Here is a 14,179-nt window from a genome sequence, read left to right on the forward strand (position 1 = left end):
GGCCTCACACTTAGAAAATATATGGCTGATCTATGTCTTTAAATAAAACTGCTTCAAACTTCAATCTTTTTAAACTACTTAAAAATGTAGGCTCTCTCAAGTCTGACTTGATGAACTTTTTCATGTAGTTCTAAAGTTACAATTTGGAAAGAATGTGCAATTTCAAATTTAATCTCCATTTATTGTAAATATCATGCCATTGTGCACACTAGCGATACCACATATCTGATGAATATGTCTTTCTCCACAACATGTGGCCCTCAGTGACTCAGTCATACACATATACTGTATCTATTTTCTTCAATGCAGAAAATCTAGTGGGTTTTCATCAACTCTTCTTCTTGTCTCTTCCTCAGGCATATGAGAGGAGGTTTCCCACCTGTCATCTGATTCCCATGTTTGTGGACAGTGATGTGATCAATGAGGAAAACAGTGAGGATGGATCCATTCATAAGATTGAAAGAAGGTGTAAACTGGACGTGGATGCACCACGACTCCTAAAACGGGTAAAATGAAAACCCCGGGAAAAAAAAAAAGAAAAAAAATTCCTGGATCCTGGACTTTGCTTTGTCTGTAAAGGTTATGAACTCAGGTAATGAACTGATAAATCTCTCTCTCTCTCTCTCTCTCTCTCTCTCTCTCTCTCTCTCTCTCTCTCTCTCTCTCTGTAGATTGCAGGTGTGGACTATGTCTACTTCATTCAGAAGAACTCCCTGAACCACAGAGAAAGAACTCTTCATATTGAATCCCACAATGAAACCTTCTCCAGCAGAGTCATAATCCATGAACTTTGCTGTTACTCGGTGAGAAAAATCACCCTCACATCTCAGATGTGCTGTTAAGCATGCCATTAGCAACTTTAATTTGGTTGTATAATATAATTGGACACCCACACTTGGTACCTTGGTATCACTAAATTTATATGTATATATGTATATATACACTCACCTAAAGGATTATTAGGAACACCATACTAATACTGTGTTTGACCCCCTTTCGCCTTCAGAACTGCCTTAATTCTACGTGGCATTGATTCAACAAGGTGCTGAAAGCATTCTTTAGAAATGTTGGCCCATATTGATAGGATAGCATCTTGCAGTTGATGGAGATTTGTGGGATGCACATCCAGGGCACGAAGCTCCTGTTCCACCACATCCCAAAGATGCTCTATTGGGTTGAGATCTGGTGACTGTGGGGGCCATTTTAGTACAGTGAACTCATTGTCATGTTCAAGAAACCAATTTGAAATGATTCGAGCTTTGTGACATGGTACATTATCCTGCTGGAAGTAGCCATCAGAGGATGGGTACATGGTGGTCATAAAGGGATGGACATGGTCAGAAACAATGCTCAGGTAGGCCGTGGCATTTAAACGATGCCCAATTGGCACTAAGGGGCCTAAAGTGTGCCAAGAAAACATCCCCCACACCATTAACCCACCACTACCAGTCTGCACAGTGGTAACAAGGCATGATGGATCCATGTTCTCATTCTATTTACGCCAAATTCTGACTCTACCATCTGAATGTCTCAACAGAAATCGAGACTCATCAGACCAGGCAACATTTTTCCAGTCTTCAACTGTCCAATTTTGGTGAGCTCGTGCAAATTGTAGCCTCTTTTTCCTATTTGTAGTGGAGATGAGTGGTACCCGGTGAGGTCTTCTGCTGTTGTAGCCCATCCGCCTCAAGGTTGTGCGTGTTGTGGCTTCACAAATGCTTTGCTGCATACCTCGGTTGTAACGAGTGGTTATTTCAGTCAAAGTTGCTCTTCTATCAGCTTGAATCAGTCGGCCCATTCTCCTCTGACCTCTAGCATCAACAAGGCATTTTCGCCCACAGGACTGCCGCATACTGGATGTTTTTCCCTTTTCACACCATTCTTTGTAAACCCTAGAAATGGTTGTGCGTGAAAATCCCAGTAACTGAGCAGATTGTGAAATACTCAGACCGGCCCGTCTGGCACCAACAACCATGCCACGCTCAAAATTGCTTAAATCACCTTTCTTTCCCATTCTGACATTCAGTTTGGAGTTCAGGAGATTGTCTTGACCAGGACCACACCCCTAAATGCATTGAAGCAACTGCCATGTGATTGGTTGATTAGATAATTGCATTAATGAGAAATTGAACAGGTGTTCCTAATAATCCTTTAGGTGAGTGTGTGTATATATGTGTATATATGTGTGTGTATGTGTGTGTGTGTATATATATATATATATATATATATATATATATATATATATATATATATATATATATATATATATATATAATATACATACAGACACACACACACACACACACATACATATAACATAACATAGACTCAGCTCATCCAATATGAAATAAATAATAATAATAAAAATAATAAATAATTATAATATATATATAGGAAAGAAACGTACGCCGTTGAAATCTAATCATTTACGTGAGGAAATTAAGAAGATGAGGCACGCGGGAGGAGGAAAAATGCAGACTGTTGCTTGTTCTCACACGACAGCATCAAACTTCTGTCACGCTGACACGTTGACCCCAGGGGATCTTTTAAAAAAACTTTCAAATCTTTTACTCAAAGTCAACGAAAACCGAGCAGAACCAAGCCATTTTACAGCTGATCGCCATCAAAAAAGTTCAGGAGGTATTTCTTAGCGATGGCTGATTGAATGTATTTTAGTCTAGTGCCTGTATAGCCTATAAGATTAGTATTGACCGAGTTCAGAGGCTGTCATATGTGGATCAACTTACTTTGTTGTGTATTTTCAACAGTTTCAATATGAAAAATAACTTTTATATTGATTCAATGGATTAACTGCATTTTGGAGAAAAAAAAGTGTCATGAATTTATTGCATTTTTGGGAAAAAATAATCAGTTTTTATAATAAATCTTTGAAAATCAAAATCTGGATTTGAATTTTTTATGTTATTATAACCTAAAGATGCTATGTGAAAGTTTGAAACAGAAAATAGTGGTTTTCATCTTGCCACTTTCTTGGTAAAGAAAACACATTTTTACTCAAATTAATCAAAATGGATTCATCGCGTTTTAGTCCAGTCATTTTAAGCCAAAATGGGGGTCAACCTTGAACAAATTGCAACAGAAGGAAACTCAGCTGATTTTGTATCCTCAATATGTCCTGAGTAAGGAAAAAAAAGTCCCGAAGAATCCCATTAGGGGAAAGTTTATGAAAAAGACCCAAATATAGCCTATTCATACACCTATTCATTCTTTTTCTTACGTGAATAGGGTAAAAATTTTAACCTTTAGATATCACCATGAAAATTACTGAGTTGATTACTTGCATCAAGACAAACAAAAAATGTATTACAAGTTTTTTTAAATTGTTTGTTAACATGGACAAACGGTGCATAATCTAATTACGTATGTGCTAATTTGCATAAATACCACAACAGATCTAAACATTGGGTATAGAGCTCCGGACGTCGTGTGACCTATTCTGTTTACACCGCCATTTTGGCAGTAAAGAGGCCGTACGAGACGAGCGTGAACGGATGACGGCAGCATGAGTTTTAAGGCAACAGAGTTCACTGCGCACTTTAATTAAAAAGATATAGACCTGTACATAGCAAAACTTAATAGATTAAACATAACAGATCCCTGTAATGCCCCCGGGGTGCTTTTTATATGTATTAATAAAGGAAGTAACTTATAACGTTAGCTTTCCTGAACTGCAGTATCCTGATATAACGTTATATAACTAACGTTACTTCATTAACTTTCCCTCGTCCTATTCCGGAGACTCTTTAAAGGCCTACAAAAGCCTGGAGGGTACAAATGGATGCAGTCGAACTTTGTTATCAATATTCAATTTTGGAGTATACCAGCTTAAACCTGCTCTGTCGTCATTGGAAAGGCAAGTCAACTGTGTTGTTATCGACGTTAGCTGTCCTTGTTTGTTGGTAGCAAGGATAGCAATATCACTGTGAGAACAGTAGACTCAGTATGAAATCTTAATCCTTTAATCCCAATTTTTTCCCAGACATGAAAATATCAGAATGATGTGTCATTAGTTGCCCATTGAAATATATATTTTTTTTTAAATGTTTATGGACAGTGTGTGAAAATTTGTGTTTATGTCCAATCATAAACCGGTGTGATAATGTATCTGGTATATATATATATACATATATATATACATATATATATATATATATATATATATATATATATATATATATATATATATATATATATATATATACATATACATATATATATATATATATATATATATATATATACATATATATATATATATATATATATACATATACATATATATATATATATATATATATATATATATATATATATATATATATACACAGTGAGGAAAATAAGTATTTGAACACCCTGCTATTTTGCAAGCACTTAGAAATCATGGAAGGGTCTGAAATTGTCATCGTAGGTGCATGTCCACTGTGAGAGACATAATCAAAAAAAAAATATCCAGAAATCACAATGTATGATTTTTTTAACTATTTATTTGTATGATACAGCTGCAAATAAGTATTTGAACACCTGAGAAAATCAATGTTAATATTTGGTACAGTAGCCTTTGTTTGCAATTACAGAGGTCAAACGTTTCCTGTAGTTTTTCACCAGGTTTGCACACACTGCAGGAGGGATTTTGGCACACTCCTCCACACAGATCTTCTCTAGATCAGTCAGGTTTCTGGGCTGTTGCTGAGAAACACAGAGTTTGAGCTCCCTCCAAAGATTCTCTATTGGGTTTAGGTCTGGAGACTGGCTAGGCCACGCCAGAACCTTGATATGCTTCTTACAGAGCCACTCCTTGGTTATCCTGGCTGTGTGCTTCGGGTCATTGTCATGTTGGAAGACCCAGCCTCGACCCATCTTCAATGCTCTAACTGAGGGAAGGAGGTTGTTCCCCAAAATCTCGCAATACATGGCCCCGGTCATCCTCTCCTTAATACAGTGCAGTCGCCCTGTCCCATGTGCAGAAAAACACCCCCAAAGCATGATGCTACCACCCCCATGCTTCACAGTAGGGATGGTGTTCTTGGGATGGTACTCATCATTCTTCTTCCTCCAAACACGTTTAGTGGAATTATGACCAAAAAGTTCTATTTTGGTCTCATCTGACCACATGACTTTCTCCCATGACTCCTCTGGATCATCCAAATGGTCATTGGCAAACTTAAGATGGGCCTTGACATGTGCTGGTTTAAGCAGGGGAACCTTCCGTGCCATGCATGATTTCAAACCATGACGTCTTAGTGTATTACCAACAGTAACCTTGGAAACGGTGGTCCCAGCTCTTTTCAGGTCATTGACCAGCTCCTCCCGTGTAGTTCTGGGCTGATTTCTCACCTTTCTTAGGATCATTGAGACCCCACGAGGTGAGATCTTGCATGGAGCCCCAGTCCGAGGGAGATTGACAGTCATGTTTAGCTTCTTCCATTTTCTAATGATTGCTCCAACAGTGGACCTTTTTTCACCAAGCTGCTTGGCAATTTCCCCGTAGCCCTTTCCAGCCTTGTGGAGGTGTACCATTTTGTCTCTAGTGTCTTTGGACAGCTCTTTGGTCTTGGCCATGTTAGTAGTTGGATTCTTACTGATTGTATGGGGTGGACAGGTGTCTTTATGCAGCTAACGACCTCAGACAGGTGCATCTAATTTAGGATAATAAATTGGAGTGGAGGTGGACATTTTAAAGGCAGACTAACAGGTCTTTGAGGGTCAGAATTCTAGCTGATAGACAGGTGTTCAAATACTTATTTGCAGCTGTATCATACAAATAAATAGTTAAAAAATCATATATTGTGATTTCTGGATTTTTTTTTTAAGATTATGTCTCTCACAGTGGACATGCACCTACGATGACAATTTCAGACCCCTCCATGATTTCCAAGTGGGAGAACTTGCAAAATAGCAGGGTGTTCAAATACTTATTTTCCTCACTGTATATATATATATATATATATATATATATATATATATATATTAGAGATGTGACGGTGATAATATTCTCCCACCGTTAATTGACTTGTGACAACACCGGTATTACCGGTTTCATCGTGGGGGTGGGGGGTGTTAGAGTGATGCATTTTTTTTTTTTTTTTACATGGCGTCAATTCATCATTCGTATTGAGTTTGATTGACATGCGATCTGACCAATCAAATTCCACTATTTTTGTGCGATAAAGCAGTCAGAAGAGTTATTGATAAACTTCGGTGGATTTGAACTTGGCTTTAACTGAGGCAATCTGTCACGACACATTAAAGAGCCAAAAAACGGTAGGCCTATTTTATTTTTGTTTGACTGACCAAATTTGAAAGTTGAGACTTTGTTTCATATTAAATATTACTTGCTTGGTCCTGTCTTTCAGCGCGTTGTCCGTGTCCTCTATTTTTCACTGCTTGAGATTATGTTGAGAACAATAACGCCCTATTTGAGTGTATAGGGCGCGATTTCGGATTCAACCATAGTGTTTGAATGGTGGGTTCGTTATTATTCTTGAAAAACGCATGTTATTATTTCAGCACTTCGCGAATGGACAGCGACTCTTAAGTATCACGAACGCGTTCTCGCGCATTCATGTTAAGTGCATTTTTGGGAAACGCGCGTGGAATTGCGGTGTGTGACGAGCGTAACCTTGCACATAGAGAACGCTCTTAAGATCCAAGATACATCGTTATCGGGAAACCCGGCCCTGGTCTCCGCACTAGCCTAACTGAAAACTATGAAAGCCGTGTGGCCAACCGGTAAAAAAAAAAATAAAATAAAAAAAATACATTAAAGAAACCATTCCCTCTGATTTTGTTTCATTAATAAAGTTTGACTAATCGCAGCAGTCTCACATTCGTTTAGAGCTCGTGTGAATTGCACGTATAAAATGAAGTTAACGAACAACCTCGTTCAATCAGGAAACGCCACATGAATTTCACTGCGCTTTATGAAGAGTTTTTATTTTGCGTGAAGAAGCCGTTCGCCGGAGATGTGTTAAAAGATTCATTCATGCACACAAGAGAGTGTATTCATGATTATTAGGCTACCGGTATACTAATCCTCCTGGCGCCGGGTCTGAGTGAGTAATTTACTCTCTTACCTTTGTTCTTTGATTAACATTAATGACACTCCATCTGACACGCGTCCCATTTTCTCACAAATCTCTACATTCATTTATGATATTATTTAAATCATTTGCTCTTATGAGAACACTCGACAAAACGGACATTTTGGCATAATTTGTGTGTGTGTTATGTTTTGTTCAAAGGCCGAAAAGAGAACTCGATACTGACGCGCGTCTTTTCCGTGTGTGTGTGTAATACTAGGCAGGACTTACAGCGCGGTCTCTTGTTTTGTCGCGCTTGAATGGTTGAGCGTGATCATACAACGCTAGGCAACTGGTGACAGAAAATACGGATACTGCGTATTGCTTTAAAAAAAAAAAAATTTGCGGTGCTTTTTGCGGTGCTGCGGTGGGCAAGTGATGAAACCGGTGTTGCGACTGAACACCGTGTAACACCGGTAACACTGACTATCGCGCCAAGCCTAATATATATATATATATATATATATATATATATATATATATATATATATATATATATATATATGTATATGTATATGTATATATATATGTATATGTATATATATACACTGCTCAAAAAAATAAAGGGAACACTTTTTAATCAGAGAATAGCATCAAGTCAGTTAAACTCCTGGGATATTGATCTGGTCAGTTAAGTAACAGAGGGGGTTGGTAATCAGTTTCAGCTGCTTTAGTGTTAATGAAATTAACAGCAGGTGCACTAGATGGGCAACAGTGAGACAACCCCCAAAACAGGAATGGTTTTACAGGTGGAGGCCACTGACATTTTTTCCCTACTCATCTTTTCAGACTGTTTTTCACCAGTTTTGCATTTGGCTAGGGTCAGTGTCACTACTGGTAGCATGAGGCGATACCTGGACCCTACAGAGGTTGCGCAGGCAGTCCAGCTCCTTCAGGATGGCTCATCAATACGTGCCATTGCCAGAAGGTTTGCTGTGTCTCCCAGCACAGTCTCAAGAGCATGGAGGAGATTCCAGGAAGACAGATAGCTACTCTAGGAGAGCTGGACAGGGCCGTAGAAGGTCCTTAACCCATCAGCAGGACCGGTATCTGCTCCTTTGTGCGAGGAGGAACATGATGAGCACTGCCAGAACCCTACAAAATGACCTCCAGCAGGCCACTGGTGTGAATGTCTCTGACCAAACAATCAGAAACAGACTTCATGAGGGTGGCCTGAGGGCCCGACGTCTTCTAGTGGGCCCTGTGCTCACTGCCCAGCACCAGGGAGCTCGATTGGCATTTCCCATTGAACACCAGAATTGGCAGGTCCGCCACTGGTGCCCTGTGGTTTTCACAAATGAGAGCAGGTTCACCCTGAGCACGTGACAGACAGGAAAGGGTCTGGAGAAGCCGTGGAGAATGTTATGCTGCCTGTAACATCGTTCAGCATGACCGGTTTGGTGGTGGGTCAGTGAGGGTCTGGGGAGACATATCCATGGAGGGACGCACAGACCTCTGCAGGCTAGACAATGGCACCCTGACTGCCATTAGGTATTGGGATGAAATCCTTGGATCCATTGTCAGACCCTATGCTGGTGCAGTGGGTCCTGGGTTCCTCCTGGTGCACAACAATGCCCGGCCTCATGTGGCGAGAGCATGCAGGCAGTTCCTGGAGGATGAAGGAATGATACCATTGAAGGGCCACCACGCTCACCTGACCTACATCCAATAGAACACCTCTGGGACATTGTGTTTCGGTCCATCTGACATCACCTGGTTGCACCTCAGACTGTCCAGGAGCTCAGTGATGCGCTGGTCCAGATCTGGGAGGAAATACCCCAGGACACCATCCGTCGTCTCAGTAGGAGCATGTCCCGACGTTGTCAGGCATGCATACAAGCACGTGGGGGCCATACAAACTACTGAGAACCATTTTGAGTTGCTGCAATGAAATTTCAGCAAAATTGACAAGCCTGCTGCATCATTTTTTCACTTAGATTTCCGGGGTGTCTTTGAATTCAATCCTCTGTAGATTGATTATTTTCATTTCCATCAAACGATGTGGCATCCTTTCGTTCATAACACATTACCCAGTTCATATTAGTATAGTTATCCAGCATGATATTTTTCCCCATTGAGATCTGATGTGTTTTCAAAGTGTTCCTTTAATTTTTTTGAGCAGTGTATATATATATATATATATATATATATATATATATATATATATATATATATAAACTGATATTAGTTTACACATTATCCCACCGGTCACAATTGTGACTGAACATAAAACACATTTTTTCACACACTTTCCATAAGCATTTTAAATGCTTTCCTCCACCTGTTCTGGAATCCAGGCGCACAGCAGCTGTCCACCATGTTGAAATAGTAATTGTTTTGAATTATTATTCGACCCGACCGCTATCGATAATGCAAAAGCCGCTCTGGCGCTCTCCTGGTTGACTGCCAAAATGGCGGAGTTTAGATTGCATGACGTCAGCCTCCGGAGCTCTATAGCCAGGTGAAAATGTCTTGTTGAATCTTGTTGACATACAACAGTAAAAGACTTGATGTTAAGGTCTGAATGGAACCCATTTAGGCTACCCATGAACATTAATACATAGAGGCAGGAAGTAGTACTTTAGAAACCAGCCTTTATTAATTTTTAAGAGATGGGGTTTGGGGCTGGGGCTGTTGGACTGTTTCTGGGGGACGAGTCTGAGGGAAGAACAGGAGACAATGGTAAGGAGAATGCAGAAGACAAAAGGTAAGTAAAATAAAAAGTGAATCCCCAGAAACAGTCCCACGGACCCAGCCCCAAACCCCATCTCTGCAATAATAATTAATAAAGGCTGGTATGGTTTAAAGTACAGGGTGGGCCATTTATATGGATACACCGTAATAACATGGGAATGGTTGGTGATATTAAAGTCCTGTTTGTGGCACATTAGTATACAGTGAGGAAAATAAGTATTTGAACACCCTGCTATTTTGCAAGTTCTCCCACTTGGAAATCATGGAGGGGTCTGAAATTGTCATCGTAGGTGCATGTCCACTGTGAGAGACATAATCTAAAAAAAAAAATCCAGAAATCACAATGTATGATTTTTTAACTATTTATTTGTATGATACAGCTGCAAATAAGTATTTGAACACCTGTCTATCAGCTAGAATTCTGACCCTCAAAGACCTGTTAGTCTGCCTTTAAAATGTCCACCTCCACTCCATTTATTATCCTAAATTAGATGCACCTGTTTGAGGTCGTTAGCTGCATAAAGACACCTGTCCACCCCATACAATCAGTAAGAATCCAACTACTAACATGGCCAAGACCAAAGAGCTGTCCAAAGACACTAGAGACTAAATTGTACACCTCCACAAGGCTGGAAAGGGCTACGGGGAAATTGCCAAGCAGCTTGGTGAAAAAAGGTCCACTGTTGGAGCAATCATCAGAAAATGGAAGAAGCTAAACATGACTGTCAATCTCCCTCAGACTGGGGCTCCATGCAAGATCTCACCTCGTGGGGTCTCAATGATCCTAAGAAAGGTGAGAAATCAGCCCAGAACTACACGGGAGGAGCTGGTCAATGACCTGAAAAGAGCTGGGACCACCGTTTCCAAGGTTACTGTTGGTAATACACTAAGACGTCATGGTTTGAAATCATGCATGGCACGGAAGGTTCCCCTGCTTAAACCAGCACATGTCAAGGCCCGTCTTAAGTTTGCCAATGACCATTTGGATGATCCAGAGGAGTCATGGGAGAAAGTCATGTGGTCAGATGAGACCAAAATAGAACTTTTTGGTCATAATTCCACTAAACGTGTTTGGAGGAAGAAGAATGATGAGTACCATCCCAAGAACACCATCCCTACTGTGAAGCATGGGGATGGTAGCATCATGCTTTGGGGGTGTTTTTCTGCACATGGGACAGGGCGACTGCACTGTATTAAGGAGAGGATGACCGGGGCCATGTATTGCGAGATTTTGGGGAACAACCTCCTTCCCTCAGTTAGAGTATTGAAGATGGGTCGAGGCTGGGTCTTCCAACATGACAATGACCCGAAGCACACAGCCAGGATAACCAAGGAGTGGCTCTGTAAGAAGCATATCAAGGTTCTGGCGTGGCCTAGCCAGTCTCCAGACCTAAACCCAATAGAGAATCTTTGGAGGGAGCTCAAACTCCGTGTTTCTCAGCGACAGCCCAGAAACCTGACTGATCTAGAGAAGATCTGTGTGGAGGAGTGGGCCAAACTCCCTCCTGCAATGTGTGCAAACCTGGTGAAAAACTACAGGAAACGTTTGACCTCTGTAATTGCAAACAAAGGCTACTGTACCAAATATTAACACTGATTTTCTCAGGTGTTCAAATACTTATTTTCAGCTGTATCATACAAATAAATAGTTAAAAAATCATATATTGTGATTTCTGGATTTTTTTTTTTAGATTATGTCTCTCACAGTGGACATGCACCTACGATGACAATTTCAGACCCCTCCATGATTTCTAAGTGGGAGAACTTGCAAAATAGCAGGGTGTTCAAATACTTATTTTCCTCACTGTATGTGAGGGGGCAAACTCCTCAAGATGGGTGGTGTGTACTAATATATACTAATGTGCCACAAACAGGACTTTAATATCACCAACCATTCCCATGTTATTACGGTGTATCCATATAAATGGCCCACCCTGTACATCTTCCTGCCTCTATGTATTAATGTTCATGGGTAGCCTAAATGGGTTCCATTCAGACCTTAACATGAAGTCTTTTACTGTTATATGTCAACAAGATTCAACAAGACATTTTCACCTGGCTATACCCAGTGAGGTTGGGAATCGAAAATCAATTCCAACTCTGGAATTGGATACTTAAGGTCAGGAGTCAAATACTTTTAATAAAATTTCGTTCTTTTTTTATTTTTTATTATCCGCTTATTGATTCCTGTTTGCACATTTGAATGTGATTTCAAACCATTTTGAAGAGGCGTACTGTTTTCTTTCTGCACACATCCAAAGCGCACACAAAGAGACCCGCTTCTTATATAGAGTGTGATACTGAATTGAGTTCTCCTACTTGTCTTGCGCTTGAATGCACAAATACACACAAAATTGTCAAAATATCCTTGTAAACAGTTGTTTTTGTCTTAAGTGAAAACAAACAGTTGAGAAAGGAAAAAGCATGTGTAACAGTTTATTGGCTCCTTCATGAGGTCTTAAAGTGACAGCACACTAATAAATCTACTGTAGTCTATGTAATAAACATTAATCAAAGAACAAAAGAAAAGGAAAATCACTTGCTGATCTTGACTGAACAAGTAACTAACTTTAAGGTTCATTCTATATTTTATTTTTTATTTATTCTGCAAAAAAAAAAAAAAAAAAATCCCCTTTCTTTATTCTGCTGCCTGTATGAACAGGCCATAGTTTGTAGCATTTTTAAAATATTTCATTGTGTATTGTGGCAATTTAACAAAGTTGACATGTCTGTTGTCAAACGTTAGGTTCACCCGGAAAATGAAGAATGGACGTGTTTTGAACAATCTGCCAGTCTGGACATCAAATCTTTCTTTGGTTTTGAGAGTACAGTAGAGAAGATTGCCATGAAACAGTATGCCAGCAGTATCAAAAAGGTGTAAAGTCACGCCCACCACTGCCTTCTTCAAAAATACATACACATGTTGGTTTTATTTTTTAGTTAGTTTATCGATTTATGAGCATTTCACATGAAGACAACTTCAGAAGTTCTCACAAATCAGTTTTTGTCACATTAGTGAGGACATTTTCAAAAAGTGCATTGCAATATTATGTTTGTCGTAGGTTCATTCAAAGAAGAAAATGTAGCCTTCTATAAATAATAGTAGTTGCCTTTCTCAAATGTGAACGACATGTTCTTATCTCTCTATAGGGTAAAGAGATTATTGAATACTATCTGAGGGAGCTGGAGGAAGAAGGTGTTACCTATTTACCTCAGTGGAGCCCTTGCCTAACATCACCCACAAAGCCTATGGTATCAGTTGTTCACCCTGTGTTGCCTATCACTCCCACAATCACCATTGAAGCCCCTCCTGAGAGCATGAATGAGACTCAACTGTGTAAAGAGGGCAGCAGTCCTCCTGGCAGCCTAAACGACACCTTGGTAACCAGTCAGGATGGTTAGTATTTACACTGTTGCCACTCTGGGGACCTTTTGTACTTGATACTAGAACATTGTATTCTTGGCTTCTCTTTTGTACTTCGTCTCTAACAATTCACAAATAAAACACATCTATACAACAAAGGAAACAAGTTTCTGTTTATAAAAAAAAAAGTGAACACACTTTGCTTAACTCTTTCTTAACTTTTCATATTAGCAAAGTTTTTTTTAAGGTATAGTGGATGTAAATGGTTTCAATTTGTATTTTTAGATAAACTGGATGCAGACTACATCAAACGTTACCTGGGTGACCTCACACCCCTCCAGGAGAGCTGTCTTATTCGCCTACGCCACTGGTTACAGGAGACACACAAGGGCAAGGTGAAATATATACATATTCAAGTTTTCTGAATTTACAACTAGTAGTAGATTAAAGGGTATCTATAATGCAAAATTCACTTTTACATGGTGTTTGAACATAAATGTGTCGGCTGTGTGTGTACACAATAGGGGTTGAACGACACTTTTTTTTAAGTCGACATTTATGTGATAAGTCAAGTCGACGTCGATTAGTCACTGATGACTTCATTAATGAACAAATAATAAATAAGCCTGAACCTCGAGCTGAGATTGAACGCGGGTTGCCTTATGCACAGCAATGGCATATGACACAGCGCTCTCCACAAGGCTTTTGGGCAATTCCACACAAAAGTCATCCTTACCATGAAAAAATAAAGTTTTTACCAAAAGTTAATGTGCTGTATCAGATATTAAGAAAATTGCCTTGTTTTTTCTACCACATATGAGGTGAGCAACAATGCTAAAATAAAATTTTCAACCAAACACATTTCATGCTTTCAAAAGAGGGATCATAGACACCCCTTTTTAAACTTTATTTTAACATAAAGCATTTTGCAGAAAGATGGAGGTATGCCTGAGAAATAAATATACTCATTTTGTCATAACAGCACTGCCTGTTGAATTTAGAAGGGCTATAATTAAGAGGT

At 39.5% G+C, this 14,179-nt stretch overlaps 1 protein-coding gene across 7 annotated transcripts in view; it reads left to right on the forward strand.

Annotated features, from left to right (window-relative positions):
• LOC311091920 (SEC14-like protein 1) overlaps positions 1-14,179 on the forward strand; it is a 219,510-nt gene that overhangs the window by 52,949 nt on the left and 152,382 nt on the right. For 5 of the 7 annotated variants that reach the window (XM_084128084.1, XM_084128080.1, XM_084128082.1 and 2 more), the window contains exons 3-7: positions 357-506; positions 672-803; positions 12,541-12,669; positions 12,945-13,191; positions 13,444-13,553. In XM_084128084.1, the coding sequence (XP_083984210.1) occupies positions 357-506; positions 672-803; positions 12,541-12,669; positions 12,945-13,191; positions 13,444-13,553 (768 nt within the window). The remainder of the gene's footprint in view (positions 1-356; positions 507-671; positions 804-12,540; positions 12,670-12,944; positions 13,192-13,443; positions 13,554-14,179) is intronic. The other 2 variants (XM_084128085.1, XM_084128086.1) reach the window with 1 other exon arrangement.

This window comes from Abramis brama (assembly GCF_963993115.1).
Source record: "Abramis brama genome assembly, chromosome: 11".
NCBI classification, from domain to species: domain Eukaryota; kingdom Metazoa; phylum Chordata; class Actinopteri; order Cypriniformes; family Leuciscidae; genus Abramis; species Abramis brama.